General features: G+C 44.6%; 1 protein-coding gene across 4 annotated transcripts in view; it reads right to left on the bottom strand.

Annotated features, from left to right (window-relative positions):
- PTPN9 (protein tyrosine phosphatase non-receptor type 9) overlaps nt 1-18,024 on the bottom strand; it is a 65,134-nt gene that overhangs the window by 25,440 nt on the left and 21,670 nt on the right. For all 4 annotated transcript variants that reach the window (XR_015869732.1, XR_015869733.1, XR_015869731.1 and 1 more), the window contains exons 7-9: nt 16,766-17,088; nt 15,586-15,676; nt 14,602-14,671 (exon numbers count right to left, since the gene is read on the bottom strand). Coding sequence is in view for 1 of the 4 variants with exons in the window: in XM_088446192.1 (XP_088302318.1) it covers nt 14,602-14,671; nt 15,586-15,676; nt 16,766-17,088 (484 nt within the window). In the remaining 3 variants the exon portion in view is untranslated. The remainder of the gene's footprint in view (nt 1-14,601; nt 14,672-15,585; nt 15,677-16,765; nt 17,089-18,024) is intronic.

The following is an 18,024-nucleotide window of genomic DNA, read 5'->3' on the forward strand; positions in this document are numbered from 1 at the left end:
CATATCTACCCTGCTCCTATCATCACACAGCATATCTACTCTGCTCCTACTACCATCAACACGCAGCATATCTACTCTACCCCCATCATCATCATCACACAGCATACCCACCCTGCTCCTATCATCACACAGCATATCCACCCTGCTCCTATCATCACATAGCATATCTACTTTGCTCCTATCACCATCATCACACAGCATATCCACCCTGCTCCTATTACCATCATCATACAGCATATCTACTCTGACCCTATCAGCGTCATCACACAACATATCCACCCTGCTCCTATCACCATCATCACACAGCATATCCACCCTGCTCCTATCACCATCATCACACAGCATATCCACCCTGCTCCTATCACCATCATCACACAGCATATCCACCCTACTCCTATCACCATCATCACACATCATATCCACCATGCTCCTATCATCACACAGCATATCCACCCTGCTCCTATCATCACACAGCATATCCACCCTGCTCCTATCATCACACAGCATATCTACTCTGCTCCTATTACCATCATCACACAGCATATCTACTCTGCCCCCATCACCATCATCACACAGCATACCCACCCTGCTCCTATCATCACACAGCATATCCACCCTGGTTCTATCACCATCATCACACAGCATACCCTCCCTGCTCCTATCACCATCATCACACAGCATACCCTCCTGCTCCTATCACCATCATCACAAGCATATCCACCCTACTCCTATCATCACACAGCATATCCACCCTGCTCCTATCACCACACAGCATATCTATTCTGCTCCTATCACCATCATCACACAGTATATCTACTCTGCTCCTATCACCATCACACAGCATATCCACCCTACTCCTATCACCATCACACAGCATATCCACCCTGCTCCTATCATCACACAGCATATCTACCCTGTTCCTATCATCACACAGCATATCTACTCTGCTCCTACTACCATCAACACGCAGCATATCTACTCTACCCCCATCATCATCACACAGCATACCCACCCTGCTCCTATCATCACACAGCATATCCACCCTGCTCCTATCATCACACAGCATATCCACCCTGGTTCTATCACCATCATCACACAGCATACCCTCCCTGCTCCTATCACCATCATCACACAGCATACCCTCCTGCTCCTATCGCCATCATCACAAAGCATATCCACCCTACTCCTATCATCACACAGCATATCCACCCTGCTCCTCTCACCACACAGCATATCTATTCTGCTCCTATCACCATCATCACACAGTATATCTACTCTGCTCCTATCACCATCACACAGCATATCCACCCTACTCCTATCACCATCACACAGCATATCCACCCTGCTCCTATCATCGCACAGCATATCTACCCTGCTCCTAACATCACACAGCATATCCACCCTGCTCCTATCACCATCATCATACAGCATATCTACTCTGCTCCTATCACCATCATCACACAGCATACCCACCCTACACCTATCACCATCATCATACAGCATATCCACCCTGCTCCTATCACCATCATCACACAGCATATCCCCCTTGATCCTATCATCATCATCATCATCATATCCACCCTGCTCCTATCACCATCATCACACAGCATACCCACCCTGCTCCTATCATCACACAACATATCCACCCTGCTCCTATCATCACATAGCATATCTACTTTGCTCCTATCACCATCATCACACAGCATATCCATCCTGCTCCTATCATCACACAGCATATCCACCCTGCTCCTATCATCACACAGCATATCCACCCTACTCCTATCATCACACAGCATATGCACGCTGCTCCTATCACCACACAGCATATCTATTCTGCTCCTATCACCATCATCACACAGTATATCTACTCTGCTCCTATCACCATCATCATACAGCATATCAACTCTGCACCTATTACCATCATCACACAGCATACCCACCCTACACCTATCACCATCATCATACAGCATATCCAACCTGCTCCTATCACCATCATCATCATCATACAGCATATCTACCCTGCTCTTATCACCATCGTCATACAGCATATCTACTCTGCTCCTATCACCATGATCACACAGCATACCCACCCTACACCTATCACCATCATCATACAGCATATCCACCATGATCCTATCACCATCATCACACAGCATATCCACCCTGCTCCTATCATATCATCATCATCATCATACAGCATATCCACCCTGCTCCTATCACCATCATCACACAGCATATCCACCCTGCTCCTATCATATCATCATCATCATACAGCATATCCACCCTGCTTCTATCACCATCATACAGCATATCTACTCTGCTCCTGTCACCATCATCACACAGCATATCCACCCTGCTCCTATCACCATCATCATCATACAGCATATCTACCCTGCTCCTATCAACATCATCATACAGCATATCAACTCTGCTCCTATCACCATCATCACACAGCATACCCACCCTACACCTATCACCATACAGCATATCCACCCTGCTCCTATCACCATCATCACACAGCATATCCACCCTGCTCCTATCATCATCATCATACAGCATATCCACCCTGCTTCTATCACCATCATCATAGAGCATATCTACTCTGCTCCTATCACCATCATCACACAGCATATCTACTCTGCTCCTATCACCATCATCATACAGCATATCTACTCTGCTCCTATCATCATCATCATATAGCATATCTACTCTGCTCCTATCACCATCATCACACAGCATACCCACCCTGCTCCTATCACCATCATCACACAGCATATCCACCCTACTCCTATCATCACACAGCATATCCACCCTGCTCCTATCACCATCATCATACAGCATATCTACTCTGCTCCTATCACCATCATCACACAGCATATCCACCCTGCTCCTATCATATCATCATCATCATACAGCATATCCACCCTGCTCCTATCACCATCATCACACAGCATATCCACCCTGCTCCTATCATATCATCATCATCATACAGCATATCCACCCTGCTTCTATCACCATCATACAGCATATCTACTCTGCTCCTGTCACCATCATCACACAGCATATCCACCCTGCTCCTATCACCATCATCATCATACAGCATATCTACCCTGCTCCTATCAACATCATCATACAGCATATCAACTCTGCTCCTATCACCATCATCACACAGCATACCCACCCTACACCTATCACCATACAGCATATCCACCCTGCTCGTATCACCATCATCACACAGCATATCCACCCTGCTCCTATCATCATCATCATACAGCATATCCACCCTGCTTCTATCACCATCATCATAGAGCATATCTACTCTGCTCCTATCACCATCATCACACAGCATATCTACTCTGCTCCTATCACCATCATCATACAGCATATCTACTCTGCTCCTATCATCATCATCATATAGCATATCTACTCTGCTCCTATCACCATCATCACACAGCATACCCACCCTGCTCCTATCACCATCATCACACAGCATATCCACCCTACTCCTATCATCACACAGCATATCCACCCTGCTCCTATCACCATCATCATACAGCATATCTACTCTGCTCCTATCACCATCATCACACAGCATACCCACCCTGCTCCTATCAACATCATCACACAGCATATCCACCCTACTCCTATCACCATCATCACACAGCATATCCACCCTGCTCCTATCATCACACAGCATATCCACCCTGCTCCTATCATCACACAGCATATCTACTCTGCTCCTATTACCATCATCACACAGCATATCTACTCTGCCCCCATCACCATCATCACACAGCATACCCACCCTGCTCCTATCATCACACAGCATATCCACCCTGCTCCTATCATCACACAGCATATCTACTCTGCTCCTATTACCATCATCACACAGCATATCTACTCTGCCCCCATCACCATCATCACACAGCATACCCACCCTGCTCCTATCATCACACAGCATATCCACCCTTCTCCTATCAACACATAGCATATCTTTTCTGCTCCTATCACCATCATCACACAGCATATCCACCCTGCTCCTATCATCACACAGCATATCCACCCTGCACCTATCAATATCATCATACAGCATATCTCCTCTGCTCCTATCACCATCATCACACAGCATATCCACCCTGCTCCTATCATCACACAGCATATCCACCCTGCTCCTATCATCACACAGCATATCTACTCTGCTCCTATTACCATCATCACACAGCATATCTACTCTGCTCCTATTACCATCATCACACAGCATATCTACTCTGCCCCATCACCATCATCACACAGCATACCCACCCTGCTCCTATCATCACACAGCATATCCACCCTGCTCCTATCATCACATAGCATATCTACCCTGCTCCTATTACCATCATCATACAGCATATCTACTCTGCTCCTATCACCATCATCACACAACATATCCACCCTGCTCCTATCACCATCATCACACAACATATCCACCCTGCTCCTATCACCATCATCACACAACATATCCACCCTGCTCCTATCACCATCATCACACAGTATATCCACCCTACTATCATCACACAGCATATCCACCCTGCTCCTATCATCACACAGCATATCTACTCTGCCCCATCACCATCATCACACAGCATATCTACTCTGCCCCCATCATCATCATCACACAGCATACCCACCCTGCTCCTATCATCACACAGCATATCCACCCTGGTTCTATCACCATCATCACACAGCATACCCTCCCTGCTCCTATCACCATCATCACACAGCATACCCTCCTGCTCCTATCACCATCATCACACAGCATATCCACCCTACTCCTATCATCACACAGCATATCCACCCTGCTCCTATCACCACACAGCATATCTATTCTGCTCCTATCACCATCATCACACAGTATATCTACTCTGCTCCTGTCACCATCACACAGCATATCCACCGTGCTCCTATCACCATCATCATCATCATACAGCATATCTACCCAGCTCCTATTACCATCATCATACAGCATATCTACTCTGCTCCTATCACCATCATCACACAGCATACCCACCCTACACCTATCACCATCATCATACAGCATATCCACCCTGCTCCTATCACCATCATCACATAGCATATCCACCCTGCTCCTATGATCATCATCATACAGCATATCCACCCTGCTTCTATCACCATCACCATACAGCATATCTACTCTGCTCCTATCACCATCATCACACAGCATATCTACTCTGCTCCTATCACCATAATCACACAGCATATCTACTCTGCCCCCATCACCATACAGCATACCCACCCTACTCCTATCATCACACAGCATATCCACCCTGCTCCTATCACCATCATCATACAGCATATCTACTCTGCTCCTATCACCATCATCATACAGCATACCCACCCTGCTCCCTATCACCATCATCACACATCATATCCACCATGCTCCTATCATCACACAGCATATCCATCCTGCTCCTATCATCACACAGCATATCTACCCTGCTCCTATCATCACACAGCATATCTACTCTGCTCCTACTACCATCAACACGCAGCATTTCTACTCTACCCCCATCATCATCATCACACAGCATACCCACCCTGCTCCTATCATCACACAGCATATCCACCCTGCTCCTATCATCACAGAGCATATCCACCCTGGTTCTATCACCATCATCACACAGCATACCCTCCCTGCTCCTATCACCATCATCACACAGCATACCCTCCTGCTCCTATCACCATCATCACAAGCATATCCACCCTACTCCTATCATCACACAGCATATCCACCCTGCTCCTATCACCACACAGCATATCTATTCTGCTCCTATCACCTTCATCACACAGTATATCTACTCTGCTCCTATCACCATCACACAGCATATCCACCCTAATCCTATCACCATGACACAGCATATCCACCCTGCTCCTATCATCGCACAGCATATCTACCCTGCTCCTAACATCACACAGCATATCCACCCTGCTCCTATCACCATCATCATACAGCATATCTACTCTGCTCCTATCACCATCATCACACAGCATACCCACCCTACACCTATCACCATCATCATACAGCATATCCACCCTGCTCCTATCACCATCATCACACAGCATATCCCCCTTGATCCTATCATCATCATCATATCCACCCTGCTCCTATCACCATCATCACACAGCATATCCACCCTGCTCCTATCATCACACAGCATATCCACCCTGCTCCTATCATCACACAGCATATCTACTCTGCTCCTACTACCATCATCACGCAGCATATCTACTCTGCCCCCATCACCATCATCACACAGCATACCCACCCTGCTCCTATCATCACACAACATATCCACCCTGCTCCTATCATCACATAGCATATCTACTTTGCTCCTATCACCATCATCACACAGCATATCCATCCTGCTCCTATCATCACACAGCATATCCACCCTGCTCCTATCATCACACAGCATATCCACCCTGCTCCTATTACCATCATCATACAGCATATCTACTCTGCTCCTATCACCATCATCACACAACATATCCACCCTGCTCCTATCACCATCATCACACAACATATCCACCCTGCTCCTATCACCATCATCACACAACATATCCACCCTGCTCCTATCACCATCATCACACAGTATATCCACCCTACTATCATCACACAGCATATCCACCCTGCTCCTATCATCACACAGCATATCTACTCTGCTCCTATTACCATCATCACACAGCATATCTACTCTGCCCCCATCACCATCATCACACAGCATACCCACCCTGCTCCTATCATCACACAGCATATCCACCCTGGTTCTATCACCATCATCACACAGCATACCCTCCCTGCTCCTATCACCATCATCACACAGCATACCCTCCTGCTCCTATCACCATCATCACACAGCATATCCACCCTACTCCTATCATCACACAGCATATCCACCCTGCTCCTATCACCACACAGCATATCTATTTTGCTCCTATCACCATCATCACACAGTATATCTACTCTGTTCCTGTCACCATCACACAGCATATCCACTGTGCTCCTATCACCATCATCACACAGCATATCCACCCTGCTCCTATCACCATCATCATCATCATACAGCATATCTACCCTGCTCCTATCACCATCATCATACAGCATATCTACTCTGCTCCTATCACCATCATGACACAGCATACCCACCCTACACCTATCACCATCATCACACAGCATATCCCCCTTGATCCTATCATCATCATCATACAGCATATCTACTCTGCTCCTATCACCATCATCACACAGCATATCCACCCTACTCCTATCACCATCATCACACAGCATATCCACCCTGCTCCTATCATCACACAGCATATCCACCCTGCTCCTATCATCACACAGCATATCTACTCTGCTCCTATTACCATCATCACACAGCATATCTACTCTGCCCCCATCACCATCATCACACAGCATATCAACTCTGCACCTATTACCATCATCACACAGCATACCCACCCTACACCTATCACCATCATCATACAGCATATCCACCCTGCTCCTATCACCATCATCCTCATCATACAGCATATCTACCCTGCTCCTATCACCATCGTCATACAGCATATCTACTCTGCTCCTATCACCATCATCACACAGCATACCCACCCTACACCTATCACCATCATCATACAGCATATCCACCCTGCTCCTATCACCATCATCACATAGCATATCCACCCTGCTCCTATCATATCATCATCATCATACAGCATATCCACCCTGCTCCTATCACCATCATCACACAGCATATCCACCCTGCTCCTATCATATCATCATCATCATACAGCATATCCACCCTGCTTCTAACACCATCATACAGCATATCTACTCTGCTCCTGTCACCATCATCACACAGCATATCCACCCTGCTCCTATCACCATCATCATCATACAGCATATCTACCCTGCTCCTATCAACATCATCATACAGCATATCAACTCTGCTCCTATCACCATCATCACACAGCATACCCACCCTACACCTATCACCATACAGCATATCCACCCTGCTCCTATCACCATCATCACACAGCATATCCACCCTGCTCCTATCATCATCATCATACAGCATATCCACCCTGCTTCTATCACCATCATCATAGAGCATATCTACTCTGCTCCTATCACCATCATCAAACAGCATATCTACTCTGCTCCTATCACCATCATCATACAGCATATCTACTCTGGTCCTATCACCATCATCATATAGCATATCTACTCTGCTCCTATCACCATCATCACACAGCATACCCACCCTGCTCCTATCACCATCATCACACAGCATATCCACCCCACTCCTATCATCACACAGCATATCCACCCTGCTCCTATCACCATCATCATACAGCATATCTACTCTGCTCCTATCACCATCATCACACAGCATACCCACCCTGCTCCTATCACCATCATCACACAGCATATCCACCCTACTCCTATCACCATCATCACACAGCATATCCACCCTGCTCCTATCATCACACAGCATATCCACCCTGCTCCTATCATCACACAGCATATCTACTCTGCTCCTATTACCATCATCACACAGCATATCTACTCTGCCCCATCACCATCATCACACAGCATACCCACCCTGCTCCTATCATCACACAGCATATCCACCCTGCTCCTATCATCACACAGCATATCTACTCTGCTCCTATTACCATCATCACACAGCATATCTACTCTGCCCCCATCACCATCATCACACAGCATACCCACCCTGCTCCTATCATCACACAGCATATCCACCCTTCTCCTATCAACACATAGCATATCTTTTCTGCTCCTATCACCATCATCACACAGCATATCCACCCTGCTCCTATCACCATCATCATCATCATCATACAGCATATCTACCCTGCTCCTATCACCATCATCATACAGCATATCTACTCTGCTCCTATCACCATCATGACACAGCATACCCACCCTACACCTATCACCATCATCACACAGCATATCCCCCTTGATCCTATCATCATCATCATACAGCATATCTACTCTGCTCCTATCACCATCATCACACAGCATATCCACCCTACTCCTATCACCATCATCACACAGCATATCCACCCTGCTCCTATCATCACACAGCATATCCACCCTGCTCCTATCATCACACAGCATATCTACTCTGCTCCTATTACCATCATCACACAGCATATCTACTCTGCCCCCATCACCATCATCACACAGCATACCCACCCTGCTCCTATCACACAGCATATCCACCCTGGTTCTATCACCATCATCACACAGCATACCCTCCCTGCTCCTATCACCATCATCACACAGCATACCCTCCTGCTCCTATCACCATCATCACACAGCATATCCACCCTACTCCTATCATCACACAGCATATGCACGCTGCTCCTATCACCACACAGCATATCTATTCTGCTCCTATCACCATCATCACACAGTATATCTACTCTGCTCATATCACCATCATCATACAGCATATCAACTCTGCACCTATTACCATCATCACACAGCATACCCACCCTACACCTATCACCATCATCATACAGCATATCCACCCTGCTCCTATCACCATCATCCTCATCATACAGCATATCTACCCTGCTCCTATCACCATCGTCATACAGCATATCTACTCTGCTCCTATCACCATCATCACACAGCATACCCACCCTACACCTATCACCATCATCATACAGCATATCCACCCTGCTCCTATCACCATCATCACATAGCATATCCACCCTGCTCCTATCATATCATCATCATCATACAGCATATCCACCCTGCTCCTATCACCATCATCACACAGCATATCCACCCTGCTCCTATCATATCATCATCATCATACAGCATATCCACCCTGCTTCTAACACCATCATACAGCATATCTACTCTGCTCCTGTCACCATCATCACACAGCATATCCACCCTGCTCCTATCACCATCATCATCATACAGCATATCTACCCTGCTCCTATCAATATCATCATACAGCATATCAACTCTGCTCCTATCACCATCATCACACAGCATACCCACCCTACACCTATCACCATACAGCATATCCACCCTGCTCCTATCACCATCATCACACAGCATATCCACCCTGCTCCTATCATCATCATCATACAGCATATCCACCCTGCTTCTATCACCATCATCATAGAGCATATCTACTCTGCTCCTATCACCATCATCACACAGCATATCTACTCTGCTCCTATCACCATCATCATACAGCATATCTACTCTGGTCCTATCACCATCATCATATAGCATATCTACTCTGCTCCTATCACCATCATCACACAGCATACCCACCCTGCTCCTATCACCATCATCACACAGCATATCCACCCCACTCCTATCATCACACAGCATATCCACCCTGCTCCTATCACCATCATCATACAGCATATCTACTCTGCTCCTATCACCATCATCACACAGCATACCCACCCTGCTCCTATCACCATCATCACACAGCATATCCACCCTGCTCCTATCATCACACAGCATATCCACCCTGCTCCTATCATCACACAGCATATCTACTCTGCTCCTATTACCATCATCACACAGCATATCTACTCTGCCCCCATCACCATCATCACACAGCATACCCACCCTGCTCCTATCATCACACAGCATATCCACCCTGCTCCTATCATCACACAGCATATCTACTCTGCTCCTATTACCATCATCACACAGCATATCTACTCTGCCCCCATCACCATCATCACACAGCATACCCACCCTGCTCCTATCATCACACAGCATATCCACCCTTCTCCTATCAACACATAGCATATCTTTTCTGCTCCTATCACCATCATCACACAGCATATCCACCCTGCTCCTATCACCATCATCATCATCATCATACAGCATATCTACCCTGCTCCTATCACCATCATCATACAGCATATCTACTCTGCTCCTATCACCATCATGACACAGCATACCCACCCTACACCTATCACCATCATCACACAGCATATCCCCCTTGATCCTATCATCATCATCATACAGCATATCTACTCTGCTCCTATCACCATCATCACACAGCATATCCACCCTACTCCTATCACCATCATCACACAGCATATCCACCCTGCTCCTATCATCACACAGCATATCCACCCTGCTCCTATCATCACACAGCATATCTACTCTGCTCCTATTACCATCATCACACAGCATATCTACTCTGCCCCCATCACCATCATCACACAGCATACCCACCCTGCTCCTATCACACAGCATATCCACCCTGGTTCTATCACCATCATCACACAGCATACACTCCCTGCTCCTATCACCATCATCACACAGCATACCCTCCTGCTCCTATCACCATCATCACACAGCATATCCACCCTACTCCTATCATCACACAGCATATGCACGCTGCTCCTATCACCACACAGCATATCTATTCTGCTCCTATCACCATCATCACACAGTATATCTACTCTGCTCATATCACCATCATCATACAGCATATCAACTCTGCACCTATTACCATCATCACACAGCATACCCACCCTACACCTATCACCATCATCATACAGCATATCCACCCTGCTCCTATCACCATCATCCTCATCATACAGCATATCTACCCTGCTCCTATCACCATCGTCATACAGCATATCTACTCTGCTCCTATCACCATCATCACACAGCATACCCACCCTACACCTATCACCATCATCATACAGCATATCCACCCTGCTCCTATCACCATCATCACATAGCATATCCACCCTGCTCCTATCATATCATCATCATCATACAGCATATCCACCCTGCTCCTATCACCATCATCACACAGCATATCCACCCTGCTCCTATCATATCATCATCATCATACAGCATATCCACCCTGCTTCTAACACCATCATACAGCATATCTACTCTGCTCCTGTCACCATCATCACACAGCATATCCACCCTGCTCCTATCACCATCATCATCATACAGCATATCTACCCTGCTCCTATCAACATCATCATACAGCATATCAACTCTGCTCCTATCACCATCATCACACAGCATACCCACCCTACACCTATCACCATACAGCATATCCACCCTGCTCCTATCACCATCATCACACAGCATATCCACCCTGCTCCTATCATCATCATCATACAGCATATCCACCCTGCTTCTATCACCATCATCATAGAGCATATCTACTCTGCTCCTATCACCATCATCACACAGCATATCTACTCTGCTCCTATCACCATCATCATACAGCATATCTACTCTGCTCCTATCACCATCATCACACAGCATATCCACCCTACTCCTATCACCATCATCACACAGCATATCCACCCTGCTCCTATCATCACACAGCATATCCACCCTGCTCCTATCATCACACAGCATATCTACTCTGCTCCTATTACCATCATCACACAGCATATCTACTCTGCCCCCATCACCATCATCACACAGCATACCCACCCTGCTCCTATCATCACACAGCATATCCACCCTGCTCCTATCATCACACAGCATATCTACTCTGCTCCTATTACCATCATCACACAGCATATCTACTCTGCCCCCATCACCATCATCACACAGCATACCCACCCTGCTCCTATCATCACACAGCATATCCACCCTTCTCCTATCAACACATAGCATATCTTTTCTGCTCCTATCACCATCATCACACAGCATATCCACCCTGCTCCTATCATCACACAGCATATCCACCCTGCACCTATCAATATCATCATACAGCATATCTCCTCTGCTCCTATCACCATCATCACACAGCATATCCACCCTGCTCCTATCATCACACAGCATATCTACTCTGCTCCTATTACCATCATCACACAGCATATCTACTCTGCCCCATCACCATCATCACACAGCATACCCACCCTGCTCCTATCATCACACAGCATATCCACCCTGCTCCTATCATCACATAGCATATCTACCCTGCTCCTATTACCATCATCATACAGCATATCTACTCTGCTCCTATCACCATCATCACACAACATATCCACCCTGCTCCTATCACCATCATCACACAACATATCCACCCTGCTCCTATCACCATCATCACACAGTATATCCACCCTACTATCATCACACAGCATATCCACCCTGCTCCTATCATCACACAGCATATCTACTCTGCCCCCATCACCATCATCACACAGCATATCTACTCTGCCCCCATCACCATCATCACACAGCATACCCACGCTGCTCCTATCATCACACAGCATATCCACCCTGGTTCTATCACCATCATCACACAGCATACCCTCCCTGCTCCTATCACCATCATCACACAGCATACCCTCCTGCTCCTATCACCATCATCACACAGCATATCCACCCTACTCCTATCACCATCATCACACAGCATATCCACCCTACTCCTATCATCACACAGCATATCCACCCTGCTCCTATCACCACACAGCATATCTATTCTGCTCCTATCACCATCATCACACAGTATATCTACTCTGCTCCTATCACCATCACACAGCATATCCACCCTACTCCTATCACCATCACACAGCATATCCACCCTGCTCCTATCACCATCATCATCATCATACAGCATATCTACCCTGCTCCTATCACCATCATCATACAGCATATCTACTCTGCTCCTATCACCATCATCACACAGCATACCCACCCTACACCTATCACCATCATCATACAGCATATCCACCCTTCTCTTATCATCACATAGCATATCTACTCTGCTCCTATCACCATCATCATACAGCATATCTACTCTGCTCCTATTACCATCATCACACAGCATATCTACTCTGCTCCTATCACCATCATCATACAGCATATCTACTCTGCTCCTATCACCATAATCACACAGCATACCCACCCTGCTCCTATCACCATAATCACACAGGCATACCCACCCTGCTCCTATCATCACACAGCATATCCACCGTTTTTCTATCACCATCATCACACAGCATACCCAAAATACTCTCAATCACCTTTAAGGTGCACCTCACACAATCACACAGCATATTATGTTGAAGAACTTCATGAAAACATTTTTTATATAAATGGCGACCACTGGGGTGTTCCTGCATGGACCAAACAAGGGCAGTCCAGACATATATAAAAAAATATCCATGGCAGGATACCAAGGGCACTCACCAGGCTGCAGAAATATTTTGCATTAATATTACCAATATAACAAGAGCTTGCTCTTTGATGGATATGTGTTGGTGCTGACTGTGAATTTCTACCTGCTCCTTAACAAAGGATCAAAACGTCGACACTGACTGATTGGTAATATTTAATAAATGCAGAATATGTCTGCAGCCTGTGAGTGCCCTTGCTGTACTTTTAGGGATATTTTTTTATACACACACAATTTGTTGGTGTATGAGTGTTTTGAAGAATGATTGAACAAGTGTTATATCACAGTAAGCCACTCACACTAAACAAGTATCCATCCAAGGCTGGACATCTGCTATATACACACATTTTTAAATTACCTTGTGTTCCAATGTACATATTCTTCTGCAGATATCCATCCATAAAGCTGGCATTTATATAGTCTGAACGCTAAAGGATAAAAGTATAGCTATAGCTCACTGTGCACAAAAAACACAGTATGTTTACACACACTCTTTCTAGATAGCACTGATGAACTAATAAGAAAATGAGATGTATTAGACTGAAATTACTGGACACCAATGTGAGTTTGGTGACATAGCTGCTAGACTTAAAGCGTTAATTGGTTTGAAGGAAAAACCAACCTGGTATTAACTTAAAGCTAATTGGCACTTTAAGTCTAGCAGCTCTCTTGCTTAAGTCTCGCTGATGCCCATAGACCGCAGGCTATTACATTTGGGTCACTATGTGGTTTTACCATACATTGATCCAGCAATTTTACCAATCCCTTCCAATATTTCTGCAAAATAAAACTAAAAGTGACACTCCTCTCTTCCTAAAGTAATATAGTCGGGAGCTGATTTTTTATAATTTGACTCTGAGTCATATTTCTCAAGATTTGCAATTGCACAAATAATTTAAAATAATTTGAGATATACACCCGATACAGCTGCAAAATCACTAGAAATAATTATCAATAGTCTGTTGTATATATACATTCTTCATTTATAAATTTAAATACTGCTTAGTTTATTCGTATAATGGTACACAGTGCCTCACACATGATAGACAATACAGCTATAGGCATTTGAAGGATGATAAATGAACCCGAAAACTGAAATTTTAAAGCTGTGCCTGGTGTACTCATGTGACTTACAGAAAGATTGACACAGACTATAAGTGACTCGACTGACTCATAAGTTAAAACTAATATTTTGTTAGATTGAATTTAAATATACAGGCAGTTCTTGTACGTGAAGAGAAAATTTTAGTCTCAACCATAACTACAGTCTGACAAACAGCTCACTATGTTTCTACATAAAATACAGGTCACAGGTGTGTGAATAAAAATAATATATATTTACATCATGCCAGTTGACACGTTTTAATTTGACCCGCGTTTGGTCCAGACATGGGACATCCCCATAACGATTTCGGTCACGGTTCACAGGAGCTCTGAGGATAGGTGAGAGAGAAAGGTTACTGTAATCGCAAGACACAAAATATTGTTTAACATGGGCAAGGACTAAAACAATAAAATAGTGGCAAACATGCCCAGTTTGGTTGAAATTAGCATATGAGTATACTCCAAACTGATCATCCAAAAGGACCAAACTATTAGATTTCAAAGGACAGAAAAGAAAATCTACTATTATAAGAACGTTGTGTCTGTCGGTTTGTTACAAGTTGGCGCAAAAACTACTAAACCGATTTTAATGAAAACTGTATAATTTTGTAGTGAATATTCAGAGATATCATGCACTTTGTTTCATCTCGATCCATCAAGATAAAGCTGAGCAATAACAAACAAAAACAAAATTTATTGACTTCATGCAACAGCTAGGTGTGGGTTAGGTGTGGCACCATGCGTGCGGCCGGTAGGGGGTGGTGGGAGAGGTGCTTCGCTGAATAGGATAGGCTACATACAGATGTGTCCTCAAACATATAGCCTCCTTGTGCATTAAACAGCCCGTCTAGTCACGCCATTCAGGGGTGTTACTCGGTAGCTCCGACTGTCTTTCTGATCGACTTTTTACCTTCAAATATATCTTATTCACACAGCGATGCGACTAGGACGCACAAGCAGTTTCTGCTGATATATATTTGCCAATCCATGTAGCCTAGAGGACCAGCAATTGGAAAATGTAGTCAGCTTTAAATAACCAGAATAGATTGTGATAGTTCAAAAGTGACCAATCTAGTGTTTGTGACTGCCATCAACAGACAGATTTTACTTTTCTGATTGTTCAAGGCAGAATCTTTCTTCCTAGAGATGAGATTGGTTGGTTGGTTAGCGACCAGTCAGGTTACACGATTATTTGTTATCCTCTAATACAAAAACAATTGGTCTAGGGTTGCTTCCTTATATTCTGTAACCACCCCTTAATGTTGTTTTTCTTTTGACTTAAACTCCTGTGAGAACTTCCAGAGACTCCGATAATCCTCAAATTTTTTAAATAGAATACCATACATTGTCATGCATACGCTACATCAATAACACAGTTTTCTTCCTTAATAGGTTGATCAATACTTTATCACACTTACAGTGAAACTGTGAAAGACCCATCTGGTTCCTCATTTCTTATTGCTTCATACTCATCACATACTCCACGTCTCCCTAAAGAGCCAATGTGTTCCTTCAACTGATCCAGTGTCATGCTTCCAGGTAAAGGTCTATGCACGCTCCCTCTCTGTCCTTTTTCTAGCACCAAAACCACTTCATCCAGGGGATCCGGCCTGCCTGCACGGCCAGGGAGGAGAAGGCAATTCCAGGAGCCAGGGTCCCATGGAAGTAATCCTCCTAGAGACTCAGGAAGACACTGTGAAGGTAAATGCTGAAGAAGTTCACTCATGCTCACCATGTGTACCTGTAGATATGGAAAAGATAGCAGACACTACATGTAATAAAATAAGGGACCATTCCAGGTATTTATTATCTTAATACAACAACATTTTCAGTTGTTTCATTACAGATATGATTTTAATCATGTAATTATTCACTGGAATGTTTTCAGAACAACAGATGTGTAGAATGATTAAGTGGACCAAATGCCAAACTGTATCTTTATACTTACATTAAATCCTTTCCCCTAAGTCAGAAGTTCCCAAAAGCGGTCCTCAAGGCACCTGAACAGTCCAGGTTTTAGAGATATCCATGGTTGAGCACAGGTGGTTAAATCAAATTGACTGAGGCACTAATTAAGTCATGTGGTCAAGCATGAATATCCTTAAAACCTGGACAGTTAGGGTGCCTTGAGGACAAAGTTTGGGAACCTCTGCCCTAAAGTCTAATGGAAGACACTGGAACTTGGGGTATAGAGTCTCCTCTAGGAAGTTGGCACATTAAATAATTCTAAATAATTTGTTCTCCTCACTGTTACATCTCCTCATATTACAGGTAACAGAGGTATATTTATAGCCATGTCCCAGCTGATATATTTCTGGTTCTATGAAAACAGAAAGTAATAATAATAATGTTATTTATGTAGCACTTTTCTCCTAATAGGACTCAAAATGCTTTATATTTGCCTTTAAGCTCAGAAATACAAAATAAAGTAAAACAACTTATACACTGGAAAAAAATACAGTTCACAGATGCTCAGCCAAAGCTCTGTGTTGCACTGCTAATAAATTGCTACCCAATCTGGATGATTGTGCATATACATTGTAAGGAACATGTTTGCCCATCCCAATATAAACTTCCCTAACCACAGATGACTTTGAGGAAGAGACAGGAAGTGTCAAATGCGTCAGTGGGAGGTGCTCTAGCGGCACTTGCATTCTTGATGCACTCTCTTTCCAAT

This window comes from Taudactylus pleione, unplaced genomic scaffold (assembly GCF_031769625.1).
Source record: "Taudactylus pleione unplaced genomic scaffold, aTauple2 ptg000019l, whole genome shotgun sequence".
NCBI classification, from domain to species: Eukaryota; Metazoa; Chordata; class Amphibia; order Anura; family Myobatrachidae; genus Taudactylus; species Taudactylus pleione.